A 21,788-nucleotide genomic window follows, 5' to 3' on the forward strand; every position below is an offset into this window, starting at 1 on the left:
ACATATATTCTAATAAAGTGCATTTTTAAGGTTTCCTTCTTATGCAACTTTACTTCATTCTCGAGTGAAATGTACTTTTAACTCCGCTGCATTTGCCTGAAAGTTGGAGATACTCGGCAACTTTGATGATTAAATGTTTACATACAACACATGCTGCAGAAATCTCCAGTTTAGCGAGTCATTTTCTCTATTATTGAGTCCTAAAAGTCTCGTTTTCTTCTTTACTTCATTGCATTTATTTGAGAGTTGTAGTTACTTGAATTGCAGCTGAACATTTTATAATCAAAAACAGTCATACATTAAACTTTTAATAAATGTATAAAGTATTTACAATGAGGTCCAACTTTACTATTTATATGAATATATCCTGAAAGATGCCATTCTGCATGAGGGCTTTCACTTTTGATCCCTAAAATATATTTTGCTATTATTTGTGTGCTTTTAATTCTGAATACATGACTTTTTCTTGTAACTGAGTATTTTTACTTTGTGGTATGACTTGTACTTAAAAGATCTGCTATGACTGGTGCCCACAGCAAGCAAAAAAAGAGACTTTAAAAGCTCAAATGCAACATATTTTTGCTGTGGATTAACAAATGTGCCTTTTTGAGGGAACTATTTCTGCTGTAGATTGTAATTCTAATGAAAACTGTTCATAGAAATGGATGCAGATAGCAAAGAGATAATGCTGCTAAAATGAAAAAGTTCTGCTCACATTATGGGTGAAGTGACCCTTTAATAATCTACCTGAATGCCAGTCTGGTTCTTGTTTAGGGTGACTCAGCTGCTGAGTATGCAAACCTGTGAGACATACAGGTGAAAAGCTGCTGAAGCTCCACTACAGGACTGATGAAGTTATAGTAATCTGATCGGCCTAATTAGCTACTGATTAGGCTCTGAGCTGACTGACACGTTCAATTCAACCAGAAATTCTTCCTTTTCAGTTTCTTTTAAGCCTGAACTCACCAGAAAATGATATAATTACATGTTCCAGTTGCAGCAGTGAAGGAGGAGAAGGTGGAGAAACTATGCAAAACCTTCTCTTTAGCTCATCATTTCTTTAGGATAAGAAACTGTGGAGTATATATCTCACTTCACGGCTCTTCCTGTTTGAGTTTCCTCCTCTGCTCCAGACAGGGCAGACGTTCCCGCAGGATAATACTCGGATGAGCATTATCTGCCGACAGCAGCCACCCCAAATTTACCCAAACTTGCACTCAGCACAGGAAACTATCGATGACCTCTGTGCAGGAGGTAAGACAAGAAAAACCTAATTATGGCTCGCCGAATCTCAAGAATGCTGCACGAGTACACACACGGAAAAACCTATTTTTAGGTGGAATATAAACTCCAGCTATGCTCATGTCAATATTAGACATACTGAGTTGGCATATTTACATATTTAATCTGTAACTAAGGAAAGTATTTTATGGTTGAGGAATGTTTGATGTTGGGATTCCTCACATTCTCCGCTGGTGATAAGCTCAAACATGTGAGCATATTTCTGATATGAGCATCAGTAACTTGGAACAGTTGTTACAATAACAGTGGAAATAGATGACATAATACAAATAAATTACATATTCAACATATTTTGACTTTTGGGGAAATGAAGTCACTGTAATGCTGAATCAAAGGATGTTAGAAGAGGAAATCCTGACATATTTTAGAGGTTTTAACTTAATGTAATAGGTTATAGATTACTAGTTACTCTATTTAAAATGTAATAAGTAATGTAACTATTTCAATGACTTCATCAAAGTAATGTAACTTATTACATTTGATGACTTTTCTAATGTTCTAACCAATGTTTTCAGCTGTTAAGGTAAATGTTCCCTCCATCTGTCCTTCCTTCCTTCCTTCCTCCCTTCCTTTCTTCCTTCCTACCTTCCTTCTGTCCTTCCTTCTGTCCATCATTCCTTCCTTCCTTCCATCTGGGCTTCATTCCTTCTTTCCTTTCTACCTTACTTCCTTCTGTCCATCATTCCTTCCTTCCTTCCTTCCGTCCTTCATACCTACCTACCTACCTTTCTTCCTTCTGTCCATCATTCCTTCCTTCCTACCTTCATTCCTTCCTTGTGTCCATCATTCCTTCCTTCCTTCCTTTTTCCTTCCTTCCTTCTTTCCTACCTACCTTCCTTCCTTCCTTCCTTTCTTCCTTCCTTCCTTCTTTCCTACCTACCTACCTACCTACCTTCCTTCCTTCCTTCCTTCCTTCCTTCCTTCCTTCTTTCCTACCTACCTTCCTTCCTTCCTTCCTTCCTCCCTTCCTTCCTAAGATCTAAGATCAGCTGTTAGGGTAAATGTTCCCATTAAGCACCAAAATCTAAGTCCAGCTGTGTTTCATGGATACTGACATGATTTATAATTCCTTCTGTCCTTCCTTCCTTCCTTCCTTTTTCCTTCCTTCCTTCCTTTCTACCTTCCTTCCTTCTGTCCATCATTCCGTCCTTCCTACCTTCCTTCCTTCCTTCCTTCTGTCCATCATTCCTTCCTTCCTTCCTTTTTCCTTCCTTCCTTCTGTCCATCATTCCTTCCTTCCTTCCTTCCTTCCTTCCTTCCTTCCTTCCTTCCTTCCTTCCTTCCTTCCTTCCTTCCTTCCTTCCTTCCTACCTACCTACCTACCTACCTTCCTTCCTTCTGTCCATCATTCCTTCCTTCCTACCTTCATTCCTTCCTTGTGTCCATCATTCCTTCCTTCCTTCCTTTTTCCTTCCTTCCTTCTTTCCTACCTACCTTCCTTCCTTCCTTCCTTCCTTTCTTCCTTCCTTCCTTCTTTCCTACCTACCTACCTACCTACCTTCCTTCCTTCCTTCCTTCCTTCCTTCCTTCTTTCCTACCTACCTTCCTTCCTTCCTTCCTTCCTTCCTTCCTAAGATCTAAGATCAGCTGTTAGGGTAAATGTTCCCATTAAGCACCAACATCTAAGTCCAGCTGTGTTTCATGGATACTGACATGATTTATAATTCCTTCTGTCCTTCCTTCTTTCCTTCCTTCCTTCCTTTCTTCCTTCCTTCTGTCCTTCCTTACTTCCTTCATTCCTTCTTTCCTTTCTTCCTTCCTCCCTACCTCCCTTCCTTCTGTCCTTCCTTTCCTCCATTTTTCCCTTCCTTCCTTCCTTCCTTCCTAAGACCTAAGATCAGCTGTTAGGGTAAATGTTCCCATTAAGCACCAAAATCTAAGTCCAGCTGTTTTTCATGGATACTGACATGATTTATAAGGGAGATCATTTCTTATAAAGCAACATTTATCTCTCATTTGAAAATGTATTCATTAGTTCATGTAGATTTTGGAATATAAAATAAAGATATTTGATGAATAAAGTGGGTTTAATTGGTACTGTGACTCCATTTAAGCTCATGTGTGACTCCAAATAAGCCCACGTCATGATTTATTTACTATATATATAAAAAATATTGATTTGAAAGAATTAAAAACAGCAACATATGTATTCAGTAACATGATAAATATTAAAAAATGAGGAAAAAACCCTCCTGAGCAAAATGTTAAAGGTCTGACTTCAGATGTAACCTCCTTTGTAATCACCAACATCTTCATAAGTAATGGATTACATGGAGTCTCTAGTTACTCCCCATTACTGACTACAGCATAAGAAGAAGTCCATTATTTAAAAAAAGGAAATAATTGGCCCATCATCTTCCCTCTCTCTACTTTCACTTTCAGTTGTTTTTATATCATTTAATAAACCAGAAGTCTGTTAAAACACAACCTTGTAAATATTTGAATCTCATAAATACAACAAAGATAATCTGCTCGGTCCAGCTGCCGTTTCCATCGCTGTTTATTGTTGATCATATTTTCACCTGAAACGCTGATATCATCCAGTTGTTTTTCCTTCAGGAAGTTCCTGCAACTGGCCATTAATTGTTGCTGAGGAGAGGGGAGGGGGGGGAGGGGGGGGAGGGGCAAAGATTGAGAAAAACAAGTTGAACTAAAGGTTTTTCTGCTCAAGTCACTAAAACAAAAAGGTGATAAAATAACAGAAGCAGGAGTCGATGAATCAGATAATGTTTTCATTTTTTTAATCTCAGGTTAATGTTCTGCATCACGGTACATTATTGTGTTGTTTTTTTTGCATCGTAGTGTGTTGCAATGGCGTCTTGGGAATTGAACTGACGTCAGATTTCTTCCGTTTATTCAGGTGTTGGTTGGATTGGAAGCAGCAGCAGCAGCTCTTCACTTTTCCTAATCAGCTCTTCTCCTGCAGAACGAGGTCGTCCTTCCTCCAGCCTCTGTGCTCCTTTATTTCCTACCGACACACTTTAAGTTCGTTCTGATTTCCACTGCACTGACTCATAACATCCCCCCCCCCCCCCCCCCCCCCCCCCCCCCCATACACACACACACACACACACACACAGACTCATTTCCCCAGGCTGTCTTCTCTGCTGTTTAGCACATTTTTTAACGTCGGGATTTGTTATCGTGCTCAGCTCCACCTGTTAGTTTGAGCATCTCTGGCATTCAGCTTGAGAGCGATGACGTTTGCAGGAAGTTTACAGGAAAATAATCACTTTCAGCACGAGGCCTGTTTGTAATGAAGTGTAATCAGAGTGATGTAAATGTAATAATACACACAGATAATGCTGCTAAACACTCACTTTTATTCTCTGGCTTTGAACTATTTTTAATTAATATATTCTTTGGACTTTAAATTTGTGCTTAAACTTTGTTCTATTTTAATTTTGCTCCTTTTTATGCTTATAAGTGCACAATCTGGTTGCTTTTTAAACTAATATATAAGTAAAATAAACTTAAAACTTGGTTAAGAAGTTCATTAATGGATAATATTGTGAGTTAAATGTCATAAAAGCTGAATATTATTGTGGTATACAAAGTTTCTGATTATAAATATGATGTTATTCTGATGTATATTTGTTAAATTTAATAGTTTTTAACGGTAAAGTATAGTCAATGATGAAGTGATATGTCTAATATTTTCAATAAATATTCTTTAAAAGCCAAATTAAGGCAGAAAAACAGCAACAGTTGTGGATATTGATCACTTTTCATGCTGATCACTTGAGCTGCTGCAACTCCACATTGAAGTGAACGGGAAATACTCTGCAAATGTGCCAATATGTAGTTTTACAAAGATTTGGCTACACATTATATCATGTTTCTGTATCTTTTATTTGGCTATTTGTCGTTTCCTACTTTATATAAGCATCTCTTTATGCACTCATATGTGCAAAATGTTTTATTTGTTGGCTTTTAAACATTGCTGCTGTTCATAAAAGGAGAACCTTGAATAAAAAAAGGGTTTATTTCACTTTAATGAAGACAAATATATGCTTTAGTTTTATAGTTTTGATGTAAATGAACATCTCAGCCATATGATAGAGGCTCATATATTAAACAACGGTGCGGTCAGTTGGAAAAAGAATTGGATGTTGACTTCTTGTTGTCCAAAGGAAATAAGAAATGCAAAAAGAAAAGAAAAAGAAAAACATTAAAGAGGTTTTATCCCTTGCAGCACCTGACCCGAGTTAGAGGGCTTCAGTTTTATATCTGTCCAGGACAGAGTTCAACCTCGAGGCTCCGACACAGAAAACATGGAGCGGGGAAGTAAACATTCTCCTAAATGGGTAAACATTTGGCAGCCAAAGTCAAATGAGTTTGGAGATATGTCGATTTTTGGGCATATTTTTAGAGCCTTTGTGAAAATGTTTTAAAATGAAACAGGAAGTTGGGAAGTTTATGCCCCTGGCGCCCACCCGATTTCCCTCTGTCAGCCAAGAAAGACGCGAGGATGGAGATAAAAAAAACAGTGTGTCAACAGTTTGACTTCTGCCAAAGGGCGGGTAATATAGCTCCAACATTGTTTAATGTGTCAGATATTTAAAAATGTGAACTGGAATGTATGTTTATGATGAAATAATGTTGGTTTTTAGTGGTTTAGTGTGTTAATCTCACTGTTTTCTAACATTTTTAAAGATGCAAATAAGGAAAAAAGCTTTGTAAGTTGAATTAAAGTTATTTATTGATGCATTATAATTACATTGAACAGTCAAATGTGCCAAAAACAAAATCAACAATATACACTTTCATCACTAAATTGCACTTTTCCTTTATGAAACACTGAAAATAATTTAAATAAATACAATGTTTTAGTTGTTTTTATGACAGCGAGCGCCCTTCTCTGTGGCTGCTCTGCTGATGGTAGCTGCTGGGATCCACCGACTCCGGCCTGTGAGGGTTCGGACCCAGGTACTGTTCGAACTCGCTGCGGTCCAGATCGTACAGCATGTCCAGCTGAACCTGCTCCAGGTAAAACTCCAGGGAGGGTCCGGCAGGGCACACGAAAAACCTCTGCTCCCCTTGCTCTACATGTGGAGCTGCAGAGCTGGAGTAAGCGTACTGCATGTGGACGTGCTGACCCCCAAAATAAGGATGAGGGTCTGCAGGGTAAGCAGGAGGGTTTGAGTACAACACAGGCTTATTGGAGAAAGCATCTACTGCTGCTGCTGCTGCTGAGTCTGGGAAAACAGTGTTTGTGTAGCTGCTGTGCATGGGGGCAAAGTTAGCTGGCGAGTTTGGGAAAGCAGGTGAGTTTGGGAAGGGGTGCTGCTGGCTCTGGAGCAGGTGGGTGAGGTTGTAGGGCACGTTGAAGCCCGAGCTGCCGCAGAGCGAAGGGTGAGCGGCCGGAGCTTCTGCACACTGAGGCTTGGAGTTCTTCTTCAACTGCTTCCTCCTGCGGGGCCTGTACTTGTAGTTTGGGTAGTCGATGGTGTGCTGGACCCTCAGGCGCTCGGACTCCTGCATGTATGGACGCTTCTCAGCCAGAGACATGGCCTTCCAGGTCCTTCCTGCAAAGGGGCAAAGTGGGGTTAATTATCTGCAGTACACACTTAAATAGGAACCATACATGAGCTGAGATTAAAGAGGTTAAAAGGAGAGGCTTGCTCCTAAATATTTAGCATTTCCTATGATGTTTTAACTCAATTAAACACTTATTAATAACATGTCAAGGCTTGTTAAAGTCTTACCGAGTATTTTGCTCAAGTCTGTGTTCTCCAGATCTGGGTTGAGTTGAGCCAAACGCCTGCGCTCCTCTTTGGTCCAGATGATGAAGGCGTTTAGGGGCCTCCTGACCCTCTGCTGCTGTGAAGAGGAAGAGGAGGATCTGGCCTCGGGGCTGTTGCAGCTGGAGTCGGAGTTCACGGACAGCGGGCTGGAGGGGCCTGAACTCGGGGAGCGCACCTCGGTCATCTGCTCCCCGTCTGCGGAGCTCGAGTCTTCACTCTCCAACACGTTTGGGCAAAGCTGGAAAGTGGAGGGTGCGTTGCTGAAACGCATGGCTGCAGATGGTGCTGATGGTGTGATGACGGTGCAGGGCCGCAGTGACTCATCCTCTCTGTCGGTGCACAGTGACCGATATATGCGGCCGCTCCGCCAATAGGAGGCGAGGAGGAGTGGATTTAAGGTGTGAAATCCAGGTGTTTTCTCGGGTCGGTGATAGGCCTATCTGCCCCCCTCAACCCCCCCCCCACTCCCCAATCAACGACCTCACGAAACTTCAGCCTGGAGAGAGAGTCTGTAATATTCTTCACACTTAGGCTGTTATAGACCCACATAGATAATAAAATGCACCATTTAAACTACACATTAAGCCTCATTGATTTATCCTTGTATATAATATGTTATAAACCCACAGTATATTATTTAAGATGACATGCATATGAAACACTAATACATCTGCTTCATATTAACCCCTAAACAGGCAATGTGCACGTGGATAAACATACATATTTACATGTTTTTAAATACCTTAATAGGTGCAATGTTTCCTAGTGGAGATACAACTAATATTAATCTAAAATAAACAAAATATTTTTAAAATTATTTGTGGAAATTAGTACTTTTTAAGTGCAAATGAGATAAGTAGTAACATCAAAATAAATAAAGAAAAGAATAATTTTCTCATCTCATTTTCGCACTTCTGGCTGTTTAAGGGTTAAATAAACTGATGAATGTAAAATCGGATTTTTAAAAGTATTTCAGTAGAATTTTTATATTTAATCCCATTTATTATGTCACAAAAAGCACATTTTTGACAGCTCACATTGTGCATATCGTGTATTATAGTGCAGCCTAAATCAGGTTTCCATTTAAAACCATATTAGGCAAATCAAATTACAGCTTTAAATGAGAGAGATAGAGAGAAAGAAAGAGAGAAAGAGAGAGAGAGAGATGGAATCTAATCAATAGGTCTTGAAAGGCAGAGGTATTGATAGGTGAACATCAAAGTGTCCAGGAGGCAGGGCTGGTTACTAATTACATTGTGGCTCTCGACTCTTATCGGCCATCCACTGTCTCTATCAAAGTGCATTTTACAGGACTGAAACAAACATGATCAAGGAGTGTTTATTACACGATTACGGCGCACAAATATTTGCCTAACACAAAAAAAAAAAAAAAACCTCTGATAGATTAAATCTGTACAAAAGCGTGGGCGTGATGAGCTCACTTTAAAGACATCACACACATAAAAAAAAACACATCCTAACTTTTTCTTTTCTTATGTGCACCAAAAATAAACGAGGAGAAGACACCAAGGAGCCTTTAAAATAAAAAGGAAACAGCAGCGCAGACTTTGGCGTTAAATCAAAGAGCGTAAAAGTGTATTGAAGTCAGAGATACAGACTCACAGAAACTATCAGTGAGGATCCCTGCAGACCTCCTTCAGACTATGATTTATATCTGTTTTTTATTATTTCCCCCACACTGTATGTCATATATCTGAAAATGATTCAACTTCAGAGACAGTAAAAAACATCACAAATGGATTAATTTAAGGATAAAATGTGTTTTACGAGTTATTATTGGGCACATAGGCACGTTTTTTGGAGCAATTACGCATATTATAGGAAGGGAAAATGGCATGCACTGCAGAAATACTACATTTGAGCACACATTATAAGAGATTATTTGACTATAATAGTAAAAAATAGAGTCACTCCATCACATATCTGGAGTAAAAAGACACTAAAATGACGAATTACATCTAACATTCACTCCTATTCAAGCGCGTAAAAGTGTTTTTGGAGCAATTACGCATATTGTAAGAAGGTTAAAAATGGCATATAATGCAAATATATTACATTTGAGCACTAAAACACATAATTATGAGAGATTATTGGATTATTATGGTGAGGAATACAGAGTTACAATCACAGATCTGAAGTAAAAAGACACTAAAATAACTAATTACATCTAATATTTACTCCTTTTCAGGCGCCACTTTCTTTTATTTGCGCACAAACACACTTTTTGGGGCAATTACACATATTGTAGGAAGGTTAAACATGTCATGTAATGCAAAAATATCACATTTGAGCACTAAAACAACTAATTATAAGAGATTATTGGATTATTATGGTGAGAAATAAAGAGTTACAATCACAGATCTGGAGTAAAAAGACACTAAAATAACTAATTACATCTAATATTTACTCCTTTTCAGGCGCTACTTTCTCTCTTTGCACACAGACACACTTTTTTGGGGCAATTACGCATATTATAGGAAGGTTAAAAATGGTATGCACTGCAGAAATATCTTATTTGAGCACTGAAACACTTAATTACAAGGTATTATTTGATTATTATGGTGAGGAATACAGAGTTACAATCACGGATCTGGAGTAAAAAGACACTAAAATGACGAATTGCATGTAATATTTACTCCTTTTCAAGCGCCACTTTCTTTTATTTGCGCACAAACACACTTTTTGGGGCACTTACACATATTGTAAGAAGGTTAAAAATGTCATGTAATGCAAAAATATCACATTTGAGCACTAAAACAACTAATTATAAGAGATTATTGGATTATTATGGTGAGAAATGCAGTCAATCATCACAGATCTGGGGTAAAAAGACGCTAAAATAACGAATTACATGTATTCACTCCTCTTCAGGGGCCACTTTCTCTCTTGTCTTTGGCGCGGACGACAAACATTATACAAACAATAGATGCCATTACTGTGACAGCGGCAACGTTGAATCTGCAATACACGGACTGACCCTGGCCTGTTACAGGTCTAATACCTGCACCTGCACCGCTTTGTCCCTGCAGACGAGTCACTTAATGGCCTTTAAATTGCAAATACTGTGTATTAAAGCTCAAAACAGAGAGTTATAATGCAGAAACTTGCAGAAAACTGTCAAAAATATCATTAAAACATACGCAAATGTTGGTTTTAGATGGATGTTCTTGCTCTAAGGGCGTTTTTTGTGGACTTAAATGCGTAAATAAAGAGAATAAGATAAGAAATAAGTAAATCAGGCCTTAATGGAGCTTTAATCAAAAACGAGGCAGGATCAATAGTGTGTCATTGGTAAATTCAAAGTAACAGAAGTGATTAGGGTTCTTGTTCTTTAAACTGTGACCCTCATCTCCCTTTGACATGTGAACCTTTCAGCCGTTCAGATGGACGCTGATAAAGAGGAGAAGATAACATTAGTGAAGAGTAAAATCAATAAAAAGTCTTGAAAAGTTGAGATTTTTATTTTATTTTAAAGGATTAAAACAGAATTCTTGGGATGTGTGTGTGTATGTGTATTTTGGGGGGGGGGGTGTTTCTCTCACAAGTTGTCAGAATTAGAGGTTGAATCCACATCCTCGGTGTTAATCGGGACGCACGCTCCAATGCTCAGTGGAAAAAGCGCTAATGGATTTAATCAATTAGCTTGAACGACGCAGCGTGAATACAATAACGTTAGTTTCGGCTGACCTTCTCCTTCTCTCTCTCTATCTCTCTCTGTATGTGTGTGTGTGTGTGTGTGTGTGTGTGTGTGTGTGTGTGTGTGTGTGTGTGTGTGTGTGTGTGTGTGTGTGGTGTGTGTGCGCGTGCGTGTGTGTGTGAATTGAGTCTTCTTAATATTAGACAATGTCGAGGATACTGAATGTAAAGCCTGAATATTGTGTCATTAACCCTTTTTTTGTGCGTAAATTCACCATAAAAGTGCTTTAAAGTGCGCATTATCTGTCTTATTTATGCATTTTTTTAGTGTCATTCGCCCTTTATAAATGCATCCTAATCTTTGAGATGACAGTAGGGGAATCATTGCATTGTCTCATCTCCAAAAAACAAGCAGCAGCTGAATGGGCACTATGCTTTCTTTGAATAGGGGATTGTTCTCAAGTGGCTTTCTGATCACAATGTGCCATTGTATTGGACAGAACTCTTATATATGGGACACTCCTTCTCCTCTTCTCCTCTTCTCATTCTCCTTCATTTTCCGACCAGTGATGGTGAAGGTGGCACAGGTAGCAGGAGCGCTTCGTTGAGTGGATTTACCCAAAAGGAAAGTGGATTCTTTGGATGTTCTGGGGCGACGTTTTGGATGTTTGGATGAATTTTTGGAGCTCTGGGACTAAAAAAAGGATGCAAGCTGTGAAAGGAAGATGCCACTTTCCAGGTGTGGATTTGAAAGGATGCCAACATACAAAGCTGCTCGAAAGAAACGCTCTTCTCTTGTGGATATTTGGATATTCGGTGCAGGACTTTCTCCTCATGCAAGATGGAGAAAACTACAAGAAGAAGAAGGAGGAGGAAGAGGAAGAAGCGAGCGTCTGGACCTTCTGATAATGAAGCACTGTATTCCAGCCATCCCACTTGACTTTTTTCCTTACAGTGACTCATTCATAAAATAAAAAAAACAACCCCAGCTGCTATTGTTTTAATAGCAGCTGAAGGTGTGAATGTGGATAATAATACTGTTGTTCTCAGGTGACCCCGCAGCAAGAGGGGCTGTATTGCATTGTGTTTGTATTGTATGGGCACAGCAGGCCAGCAACACAAGATATACACTCTCTACACTGTCAGGACTCAGACACCATTCAATGCAATGTGATGTGAGCCTCCTCCTCCTCCTTCTTCTTCCTTCTTCCTCCTCCTCCTCTTCTTCTTTCTCCACTTTTAATCACATGTTTGCAGCAGATTCAACAGTAGACTTATAGGCTCGGAGTCCTCCACTCCACACATACACTCCCCTGTGTAAACAAGCCACCCTGCCCTGCCCTGCCCTGCCCTGCCTGTCGCCCCCTATACGTCAGGCCCAGCTGAGAGGATTACATGTGCAACCCCCCCCCCCCCCCCCCACCCCCCCTCCCCTCTCTTCGTAGACAGGCTTAATGTAGCCTCATTAGCTGAACACAATGATGCCCCACCACCTCAGAGCAGAGATAACACTTACACCACAGGGGGCTCAGCCAGACTTCAAACAGGAGCTTCCACAGCTAAAAGTTACAAGACCAAGGTGGGACGGAGCGTGCACGGTGCAGCATTGGAAGATCCCCCCAAAAAAAGTAGTCAAGTCGTTGATTGATGGAAAATTATTGGCAGATTTGACAATTAATGAGTCATTTATAGCATGTAAGAAGAAAAAAATGGCAAATTTGCTCTTTTTAGCTTCTGAAAATGATCATTTCCTCTGTTTTATATGACTATTAATTGGATATATGTGTAATTTAAAGACATGACAGAAGTTTTATTAAAGTTTATTGACTGAATACTGAATGCAAAAGTTCACACAGGCATCTTAGCATTTGGTTCATTACAGCACGACTGACAAATTTGCTATATCTGGCATCTGAAAGTTTGAGGATTTGATCATTTTCTCTGTTTTATATGACTATTAATTGGATATATGTGTAATTTAAATATCTTTTATTGAACTTTATTTACTGTATGCTTGAATATAAAAGTTCACACAGGCATCTTGGCAATAAGTTCATTACAGTGTGACTGAGAATATGATGAAAAAGTCAAATAATTGAGTGAAGTCGAGTAGTTTTAATGACTTTTCAGTATTATTATGTCTAATTTTTAACTGTTTTTATCATAAAAACAATCAACAAATGAATCAGTTGATAATTAATTAACCATTTAATTCATTTAGTAAGAAAAAAAATGGCAAATTTGCTGTTTTTATCTTCTGAAAATGTGAGGATTTGATCATTTTCTGTGTTTTTTTTATAGCTTTTAATTGAATATACGTGTTTTTTTATTGTTATTTGGACCAAACAAGTAATATAAATACATGGCAGAACTTTTATTAAACTTTATTTACTGAATACAAAAGTTTCACACAGGCATCTTGGCATACTTCTACTTAAATTACCGCCTTAAATTTGACATTTTTATCCTCACTCTGGTGTGTTGAGTAGTTTTAATAGCTTCTCACTATTATTACATCTGAAGGAGCCAATTTATTTAACAGTTTTAATCATAAAAACAATCAACAAATTAATCAGTAATGAAAATAACTCTTCGCTGCAGCCTAAAAATCAGTTTACAATCTTGTTTTAATCACTATTAAATCAATAAATGATGACAAATGTGCACCAAAACAGCCAGTTAAATCTACTAGTCTCTACTTCCTGTATGTGTAATCTCTCTAATTGTGTTTCATGCGTCTTTCAGACTGAGACCGGCTAACGAGGCGCAGCTCCACTCTGTGCTGAAGAAACTATTCTTTGTAAATTAGGAATTGTATTCTGCTGCTGATAAGACTCTTATCTGCACAATTGAATAAAGCCTTTTATTATTGTCCAGACAGCCAGTCGAGCTTTGAATGCAACAGCAAGGGGATCTCATTTTCCTTTTTATTCCACTGTTGTTGGTTTTATTTTCTTTTTTAAAGTCTCAAATTGTCTCCAAGTTCAGTTCATGTGTGAGTTTGACGTTGATCCTCACACACACCTCTGCTTCACCTCAGCTCCGCCAGTCAGCAGACAGACAGGGGGAGAGAAAAGGTGAAGGAGACCCTTGCACTTAGCTGTAATTAACCCTAATTATTATTAACTGGAACTATAGACTGAAACCTGTGAGACACCGTGATATCTGTGTCTGTCCTAAACGGCTCATTCAAGATAACCTGCGTGGTCGACTCCTGCAGCAGCAGCAGCACAAGCAACAACAACATCAGCAGTTTAATTAAACAGTGTGAACTCTGGTTAGACTCAGACATTAGATTATTTGGAGCAAAGAACGCCAAAGTGGAAAGTCTGTTTTTTTTCAGTATAGTACTTTACAATAAGTCTACCGCTTAAGTGGCTTGTTAATTAGGCTTTGAACCCTTTTAAAATCAGTAATAAGCTGCAGCTGCTTTGCCAAATAGTGATCCTATATCTTCTTGATGTTTCTTAACATCCAATTATGAGCATTTATTATTAAGTTACACACAGTTTTAACACTAAAATAGGAGCCTTATTGTAAAGTGTGTAAAATATATCACCTTTTACTAATGAATTATTAACATTTATATACTTTGATTTGTTATTTTGAGAGTTTTTTCCAACATGTGTGAGCAAAAAATGGTAAGAGCTAATATTAGTAACTTATAACCAGTGTTGGGGAGTAACTAGTGACATGTAATGGTGTAATTTAATGTAAAATAAATTACTTATGAAGATGTTGATGATTATAAAGGAGGTTACATCTGAAGTCAGACCTTTAAGATTTTGCTCAGGAGGGTTTTTTCCTCATTTTTAAAAATATTTAACATGTTACTGAATACATATATTGCTGTTTTTAATACTTTGAAATCAATATTTTTTATTATATTTAGTAAATAAATCATGATGTGGGCTTATTTGGAGCATACATGGGCTTAAATGGAGTCACAGTACAAATTAAACTGTGTAAGCTCACTTACAACCATGGTAGTCTTATTGTAAAGTGGGGCCATTTTCTTCTTAATTGGAGTTGAAAATACTCGATTCAACGTCTTTTAAACACTTAATAGAGCGAACGTGTGTGTGACTGTGGAGATGTGCCTCTCTTATAAACGATTAGCTCACCGCTGCTCTTTTCTCTGCTCGTCTGAGACCTATGATACAAAAATTCAAAAGGATCTGCTGCTTTGAAGATAAGCGCTGTAGTTCTGCCATAAACAATGATTGTGCTTTTTCTTTCCTGTGGCGTGATTTATTTAAAGTATTATGTTGTAAGGATTTGGGCTGGTTTTTCCTGGCAGGGGCGAAGCTGCGTATGTATCCACTACTCTCTCTCTCTCTCTCTCTCTCTCTCTCTCTCTCTCTCTCTCTCTCTCTCTCTCACTCTCTCTCTCTCTCTGTGTGTGTGTGTGTAGTGGATTATTGGATACTTGAGATCCAGGAAAACACTCACAAGACCCCACCAAGCAAACTCATCAAAGCGTGACCTTTGACCCCCCGTGTAATAACAAAATTATGAAACTCAAAACAACCCCCAGAAAAATATTGTTTCTATTTTTGAATGCATAAGCTGACTAAATAAAATTTTTAAAAAAACCCTATTCACACAGTTTTGATGCATCATTTCTTCTTTTTTCTCTATCCATGCCTACCAGTTACTAACATGGCACACACACACACACACACACACACACACACACACACACACACACAAAAAGTGGGGGACACTTTGTATAGAAACACAATGCTCGTACTCTTGTGCACACACACACAAACATATGCTTCCTTTGATAAAGTGTTTTTATACCAGCAGAAATTCTATGGCAGCGTCCCTTAAGACAATATCTGTGTAAAATACCAAAGTTATTTATAGCGAGTGTGTGTGTGTGTGTGTGGCATTTTCACGTCGAAAAATAACCAAGAGAGCAAATAACGGAGAGAGAGAGAGAGAGAGAGAGAGAGAGAGGAGGTCAATTATGAGGGAGCCAAAAGCTTTTTAAGGCTGAATTAGAAGCAACTGTTTATTGTTATATCTCCAAAATCTTAGTTTACATTGTACGTCATAAGCAGGGGTGAAGAAGGTTACTATGGAGATGTAATCGGTTACAGATTACTAGTTACTTTATTTAAACTGCAATAAGTAATGTAACTATTTCAATGACTTCATCAAAGTCATGTAACTTATTACATTTGATGACTTACTGACATGATTTATAAGGGAGATCATTTCTTATAAAGCAACATTTATCTCTCATTTGAAAATGTATTCATTAGTTCATGTAGATTTTGGAATATAAAATAAAGATATTTGATGAATAAAGTGGGTTTAATTGGTACTGTGACTCCATTTAAGCCCATGTGTGCTCCAAATAAGCCCACGTCATGATTTATTTACTAAATATATAAAAAAAAATATTGATTTCAAAGAATTAAAAACAGCAATATATGTATTCAGTAACATGTTAAATATTAAAAAATGAGGAAAAAATCCTCCTGAGCAAAATCTTAAAGGTCTGACTTCAGATGTAACTGTTATTTAACCCTTTGTAGGTTTGCTAGAAGTCACTTTGTGTCATGATATCTGCTCAAAAACAAAATCTATTGAACCCATTTAACTTTTTTGGGGCAATTTACCACTTGTATGAGGTATGTAATGCACAGACAGACCATTAGATTGTTCTATGGTTGCTATAGATACAGGTTGTGTTCTATGGTTGCTATAGATACAGGTTATTCTATGGTTGCTATAGATACAGGTTGTGTTCTATGGTTGCCATAGTTACAGGTTGTGCTAGTGTATAAAAACAAAGAACACAAATCACAGCTGACATAAGAGATCCTGCTGGAGACATTTTTGAAGTTGAGTTGAGTTTTTTCATCTTGTACATTAACAGAATGGGTCTCTACCATGTTTTTGGTCTGAATGATGTCTGTAGAAGTCTGTAAAACATCAAATTTAGGGTCAATGAGAAAAAAAATCCATGTTTTATGTTGTCATGGCCTCAAACAGATAGGAAAAGCACAGAAAATGTTTTTTTAAATAGCACTTTCTTGGTGTGGCCTACAAAGGGTTAACTACACATTTTCTCTCAGTAACTTTAACAGACTACAGTTACTTATATTTTAAATTAAACTATGTAGCGCAATTACATTGTGTTACACCAACACTGTCTATGAGTTACTAATATTATACATTTACCATTTTTCTATTCACAAGTGTTGGAAAAAACTGTCATAATAACAAAGTACACAAATACTAATAAAGGCAAATGAGGTGATTTTTATTATCTTTTATTTTATCTAGATATTCTGAATTTTTACCTTTATTTGTTGTTGTTTTTTTAAATTGCTACCCCGGGTGTTTCCTCATTGCAGATTGATGAGAGTTATGGTAACACTTCCTCAGTTCCTGTTTTTATTGAGTCATTATTTATTCATTTTACTATTACTACGTGTGAAATGTGCCACACACGAGTAAAGTCTTATGGAAGTTCTGCAAATACTGTTGCTTAAATGTCTTCATGGCAGTTTTTAATGCTTCTGAAATGTACCGGGGCAAATGTTATATGTATGTGTTATTGCCTCTTATTGTACTCAAAGAGGAGGGGGGTTGGTGTGGTGGGATCTTTTGAACGTCCAGACCAGGATACAGCTGCCTATGACTAATTTCAAACTCCCCTTCTAGGGCCTAGGCAACCCATTTCACAAGTAACACACATCACCAGGCATCTGTTTCCTGTTTTCATTCTTTGAGTTATCTTATTTTCCTTATTTCCCCCTCACCTGTTACAGTTCACGTTCCTTCCATCATGCTACACGGGGCCCCGGCCGCGCTCGGGACACGAGGCCGTTGGACGTCAGCCACTCAAAATCAGAAGAGAAATGCTCACGAGTGTGTCATAAATACACCGGAAAACTACACACACACACCTACAGTACACCGATATATATCTGACAATGTCGTTTTTCCACAAGATGTTTAATGACGACACTTCATTACTTAAACACAGAAAGCTGTTTTTATACATTTATTTTTAATATAAAATGGAAATATGTTCAGTTTTTTTAGTTTTTAACACACACAACAGTATTTTTCTGACTTTTCCCATGACGTAACGCACATTTTTTACTCCTAAGAATTATAATATTTAAGTAGTTTCTCATCAGTGGGTTTAAGGATCTTCTTCTCGGCCATGTTAACGACCCAGCCTGGAGCAAGTCCAAAGAAGAGCTGTCGAACATCCTTCCTCATACGCAGCATGTGATACAGTTCGTCCTTTGAAATATCTGGCAAAGTGTATCCGTACTTCAGCGCCAGCGCTAACCGGGCCTGCTTGGTTTTCTCCAGATCTGCCAAGTAGCCCCTGTTTTCGGCGTCTGTGTAATACAGGAGCATATCCTCGCCCGGTAGCATACGCTTCGGGATGGGCTGCCCACGCAAGAAGAACGGGACCGGCTTGATGAGAATACCTGGGGAGGAGAAGGAAAAGGAGAATTTGTTATTTAATGTTTAAAATACAGGAGATGATAATGTAGATTAGTGTCAGTCATTCATTCATTACCAAGACTTAGAGGGTCGTAGAAGCTGGTGGTGATGGTCCCTCCGTTCCTCTCAATAGCAGCTATGACTCCTTCAGAAGCTCTCTGAACCTCTATGTTGATTTTTGCAGCAAACATGTCACAACCCTGCAAAAAAATAAAAGAAAAGGAGATTAAAAGTGAACTTGTAGCAGAGCAGAAAGAAAAAAACAAACAAAGAGTCAACAAAAACAACATCTTGATCTGTTTCTATCACAGAGAGAATATTGTTATCTGGCGCCATCTAGTGGTACAACGATGACCTAAAACCTTCACTCAGGCTTTTTCCTCAACTACTGGATTGTAATAAGCTGTTTTTGCTCCAGTGTCCACTTGAAATGAACAATACCCATATTTATTGTTAGTATTATATATTCTAGTAAAGTAAAACCTATTTAACTCATCTTTAGGAGTAATAACAATGCAAACAGGCAGCTATACTGAAAAAAAAGCTGACATTTTGAAGTTTTTTTCCTCTGTTTTCTTTAGTTAAGCTACATTTTGAGATATTATTTAATATATCTCAGTTATGGGTGTCTATTGAATTGATCAAAAGTGGAAATCCATTATCTTATAAACTCCTTTTTATAATTTAAACATGACATGAATAAACATGAAGAATATTAATCTGTGAAAGACTAAAGAAAGTCTGAACACTGTAGCTCCCAATGCAAGTAGAGTTTTAATGGGATATAAAGAGTGACGTTTCAAAAGGCAGTATACTATAAAAGAAAGGAATACATTATATTTGAACAAAAATAGAAAAATACATATATAATGATGTATACCCATGCACCTGTGGGTTCATGTGTGGTTAAGGCTAATTTCTCTCTCCCTTGCAGGTAAAGAGCTGAAGCTGATTTCAGTAACTCAGGACACTGTAGCTTATTTGTACACCTCTTTCTCCTCATTTTTCATTCATTCATGTACAAGTTGTACTGAGAGCTCAGACCTCCCTGCTGACTGTCTCTCCTCTGCTTCTCCCCACAGGAACAACTCTTAGTTTGTTTTGGTTCACGGATATGTGACTTTAGTTGTAGTTATCTTGTTTTCTGCACAATACAACACCTTCACCATCACACACACATCCATCATTCAGCCCTTACACCACTGATGCCTCTGATGTCCACACCTCATATTTTAACTACTTTAATGTGGCACAATTCTTAATTTGGTCTTTTTTTTGGCTTAAATAAACATTTTGTTAAATGGTGTGTCTCCCTTTTGTTGTGGCCACTTGAGCCAGGTCATTACACATCTGTACAAATGCATAGTATTATCTTCTTTACACTTATATGTACACCTGTAAATACAGAGTGGGATTGACACATGATGCAACTGTCAGGTGACTTTGATCTATTCAAGATGGCGACTGTATATTCTTGTTTAAGTCTGAAGAAGAGTGAGAGGATATCCCGTTAAAACTCTACCAGCATTGGGGGCTACAGCGTGCAGACTTTCTTTATTCCTTTACAGATTTAGTTCTTTAGTCCAGCACCTGGTTTTTTTGTTCTTGATGTGCTTTTTAAAGAACATTAAACCTCCATTAAATACATGTCACGTGGTCTGATTTGACAATAAAGAGAGAAAGCTGCAGCCTGAGCTCTTCTGATTCAGTGTGAGTACCTCATCGACCAGCTGGACTCCGTAGTCCTTCTTCAGAGGCTGGATCGTCACTCCTCTGGCGTTGACGAGCTGCGTCAGGTCGATGGGCTGCGTCGCGTCGACTCGGCCCAGATCGATCAGGTATTGCAGACGCTTCAGAGAAAGAGGCTGGTACTGAGGACGGCGGCTGAGGACGAGCACACAGACATGGTGGTTAAATCAGAAAGAAACATCAGTCAGAGCATCAGGAGAGGAGCAGGAGTCAGAGTCACCGATCAGGAGTCAGAGTCACCGATCAGGAGTCAATGGACCCACAAAGTAAAATGAGATCGGCATGTAATCATTTTAAATTGCTGGAATCTGAATGAGGTAATGCCATTTTAAGCATTTTTAACAAGATGCCTTTTTGAGTAATGATTGCCTTTATTCACAGTTGGGAAAAAAACAAAAACAGGATGCTTTCAAAGACAACTTGAAATCTATGATCTATTTAATCCAACTCAAGCTAATTTTCTGTTTTTTCCACATTTACACTTGTGAAACTGTAGATCAAAAACCACTATACTAAGACTTGTTAAATCATAATAATAATAATAATACCATTAATGATAACAATAAAAATCTAGTGTACTACATGGGAAATAAAGCTTTCACACATATGACAGTGAGGTTTTTTTTAACATATTTAGGGTTTTAAACTCATTTTCACAGCTTGTTTTGTTTGTTACCTGTGTCCTTCATTGAAGCCATATTTTGGGATGGCCAAGTAAAAAGGAGTATGACCCCCCTCAAAGCCCAGCCTGGGCCTGGTACCTCTCTGCCTCTCTCCTTTATGTCCTCTTCCACTCCTGTTGCCTCCATGAAGTCCTCTGCCTCGCTTTCTTTCCTAAAAAACAGACACATTACAACACATTACAGCTCAGACTCAGTGTTAGCATCTGTGCCCATTGGATAACATTGGAAACAGGCTAACTATGCTAAGCTAAGCTAAGCTATAAACTAGACGTTTTAATTAAAAACTTACCAGCTTTGTGGCTCCAGGTTCAGGTCGTAAGTTTGCTAAAGATATCCGAGGAAGAGTCTTTAAAACGTCCAGCGCCTTACCGCCGGGTTTTTTAGGGAAAGACATAATGTTACTGATGTTTTTGTGTTTCTGCTCACATGTCAAATACACACAGCCAAGGACACAAACCACTAGGGTCACGTGACAGAGGTTAGCGGAAGTACGGCCTTCTTCTACTTCCGTTTATTACCACAATAAAAATAAAATAAATAAATAAATAATAATATTAATAATAATAATAATAATAATAATACATTTAATTTTAACTGCATTTATCAATCGTAATGAAAATGCTACATTATTATAAACCTTATTAATAAAAATAAAATAATTAAAAAAACAGTTAAGATGAATAAAAAGGAAGACATTTGTTTTTTTAAGGAATCCGATGATGTATAAAACACATACAAGGTAATGATTTAAAATATTTTGGCTCTAATTTCTCTTTATTTTCGAGAAAAGTTGGTTTTATATTGGACACATTAAAAAAAATCCATGTAGCACTTTGAAACCAGTGATAAATATATGTCACACTAGTTGTGATATATTCATAGAGGCACAGGTCACATGTCACAAGGCCTTAAATAATTTAAAAAGTTTAGTTATTTATTATTAATAATTTATGATTATTTGACCAATAAAATCCATTTAGCGCATTCGATTGAATGCCTTTTGAGGTCAAACTTACTTTGATAAATCCAAACTAATATATCTGACATATCACAAGAAACACCTTTTTGTGAAACACCTGACTTGATTTTATTTGTATTAATATATATTATTATGTAGTCAAATTACAGTTACTGATGAAAATGTTAATGATTAGAAAGGAGATTA

The 21,788-nt window shown here is 37.8% G+C and overlaps 2 protein-coding genes across 2 annotated transcripts; both read right to left on the reverse strand.

Moving 5' to 3' along the window:
* Positions 1 to 6,141: 6,141 nt before the first annotated feature.
* On the reverse strand, positions 6,142 to 7,320 carry sox32 (SRY-box transcription factor 32). The gene is made up of 2 exons (XM_062441793.1): positions 7,011 to 7,320; positions 6,142 to 6,830 (listed from the first exon to the last, which is right to left on the reverse strand). Exons 1-2 carry the CDS (start codon positions 7,318 to 7,320, stop codon positions 6,142 to 6,144), a joined length of 999 nt encoding a protein of 332 aa, XP_062297777.1.
* A 10,399-nt stretch (positions 7,321 to 17,719) lies between these two features.
* mrpl15 (mitochondrial ribosomal protein L15) lies at positions 17,720 to 21,091 on the reverse strand. Its single transcript, XM_062441610.1, has 5 exons — positions 20,913 to 21,091; positions 20,617 to 20,774; positions 19,910 to 20,075; positions 18,268 to 18,391; positions 17,720 to 18,175 (listed from the first exon to the last, which is right to left on the reverse strand). Exons 1-5 carry the CDS (start codon positions 21,015 to 21,017, stop codon positions 17,838 to 17,840), a joined length of 891 nt encoding a protein of 296 aa, XP_062297594.1. The 5' UTR covers positions 21,018 to 21,091; the 3' UTR covers positions 17,720 to 17,837.
* Between the last annotated feature and the right edge of the window lie 697 nt (positions 21,092 to 21,788).

Source organism: Scomber scombrus, chromosome 20 (assembly GCF_963691925.1).
Source record: "Scomber scombrus chromosome 20, fScoSco1.1, whole genome shotgun sequence".
NCBI lineage: Eukaryota > Metazoa > Chordata > Actinopteri > Scombriformes > Scombridae > Scomber > Scomber scombrus.

Bases quoted from the DNA above. Each gene is read 5' to 3' on its own strand.
- sox32 (XM_062441793.1), bottom strand. From the start codon at position 7,320: ATGCGTTTCAGCAACGCACCCTCCACTTTCCAGCTTTGCCCAAACGTG. The intron at 6,831-7,010 runs GTAAGACTTTAA...GCCCCTTTGCAG, and splicing joins AGACTTGAGCAAAATACTCG to GAAGGACCTGGAAGGCCATG.
- mrpl15 (XM_062441610.1), bottom strand. From the start codon at position 21,017: ATGTCTTTCCCTAAAAAACCCGGCGGTAAGGCGCTGGACGTTTTAAAG. The intron at 18,392-19,909 runs GTACTCACACTG...ATTTTTTTGCAG, and splicing joins GAGTCCAGCTGGTCGATGAG to GGTTGTGACATGTTTGCTGC. The intron at 18,176-18,267 runs GTAATGAATGAA...TCTCCTCCCCAG, and splicing joins CTACGACCCTCTAAGTCTTG to GTATTCTCATCAAGCCGGTC.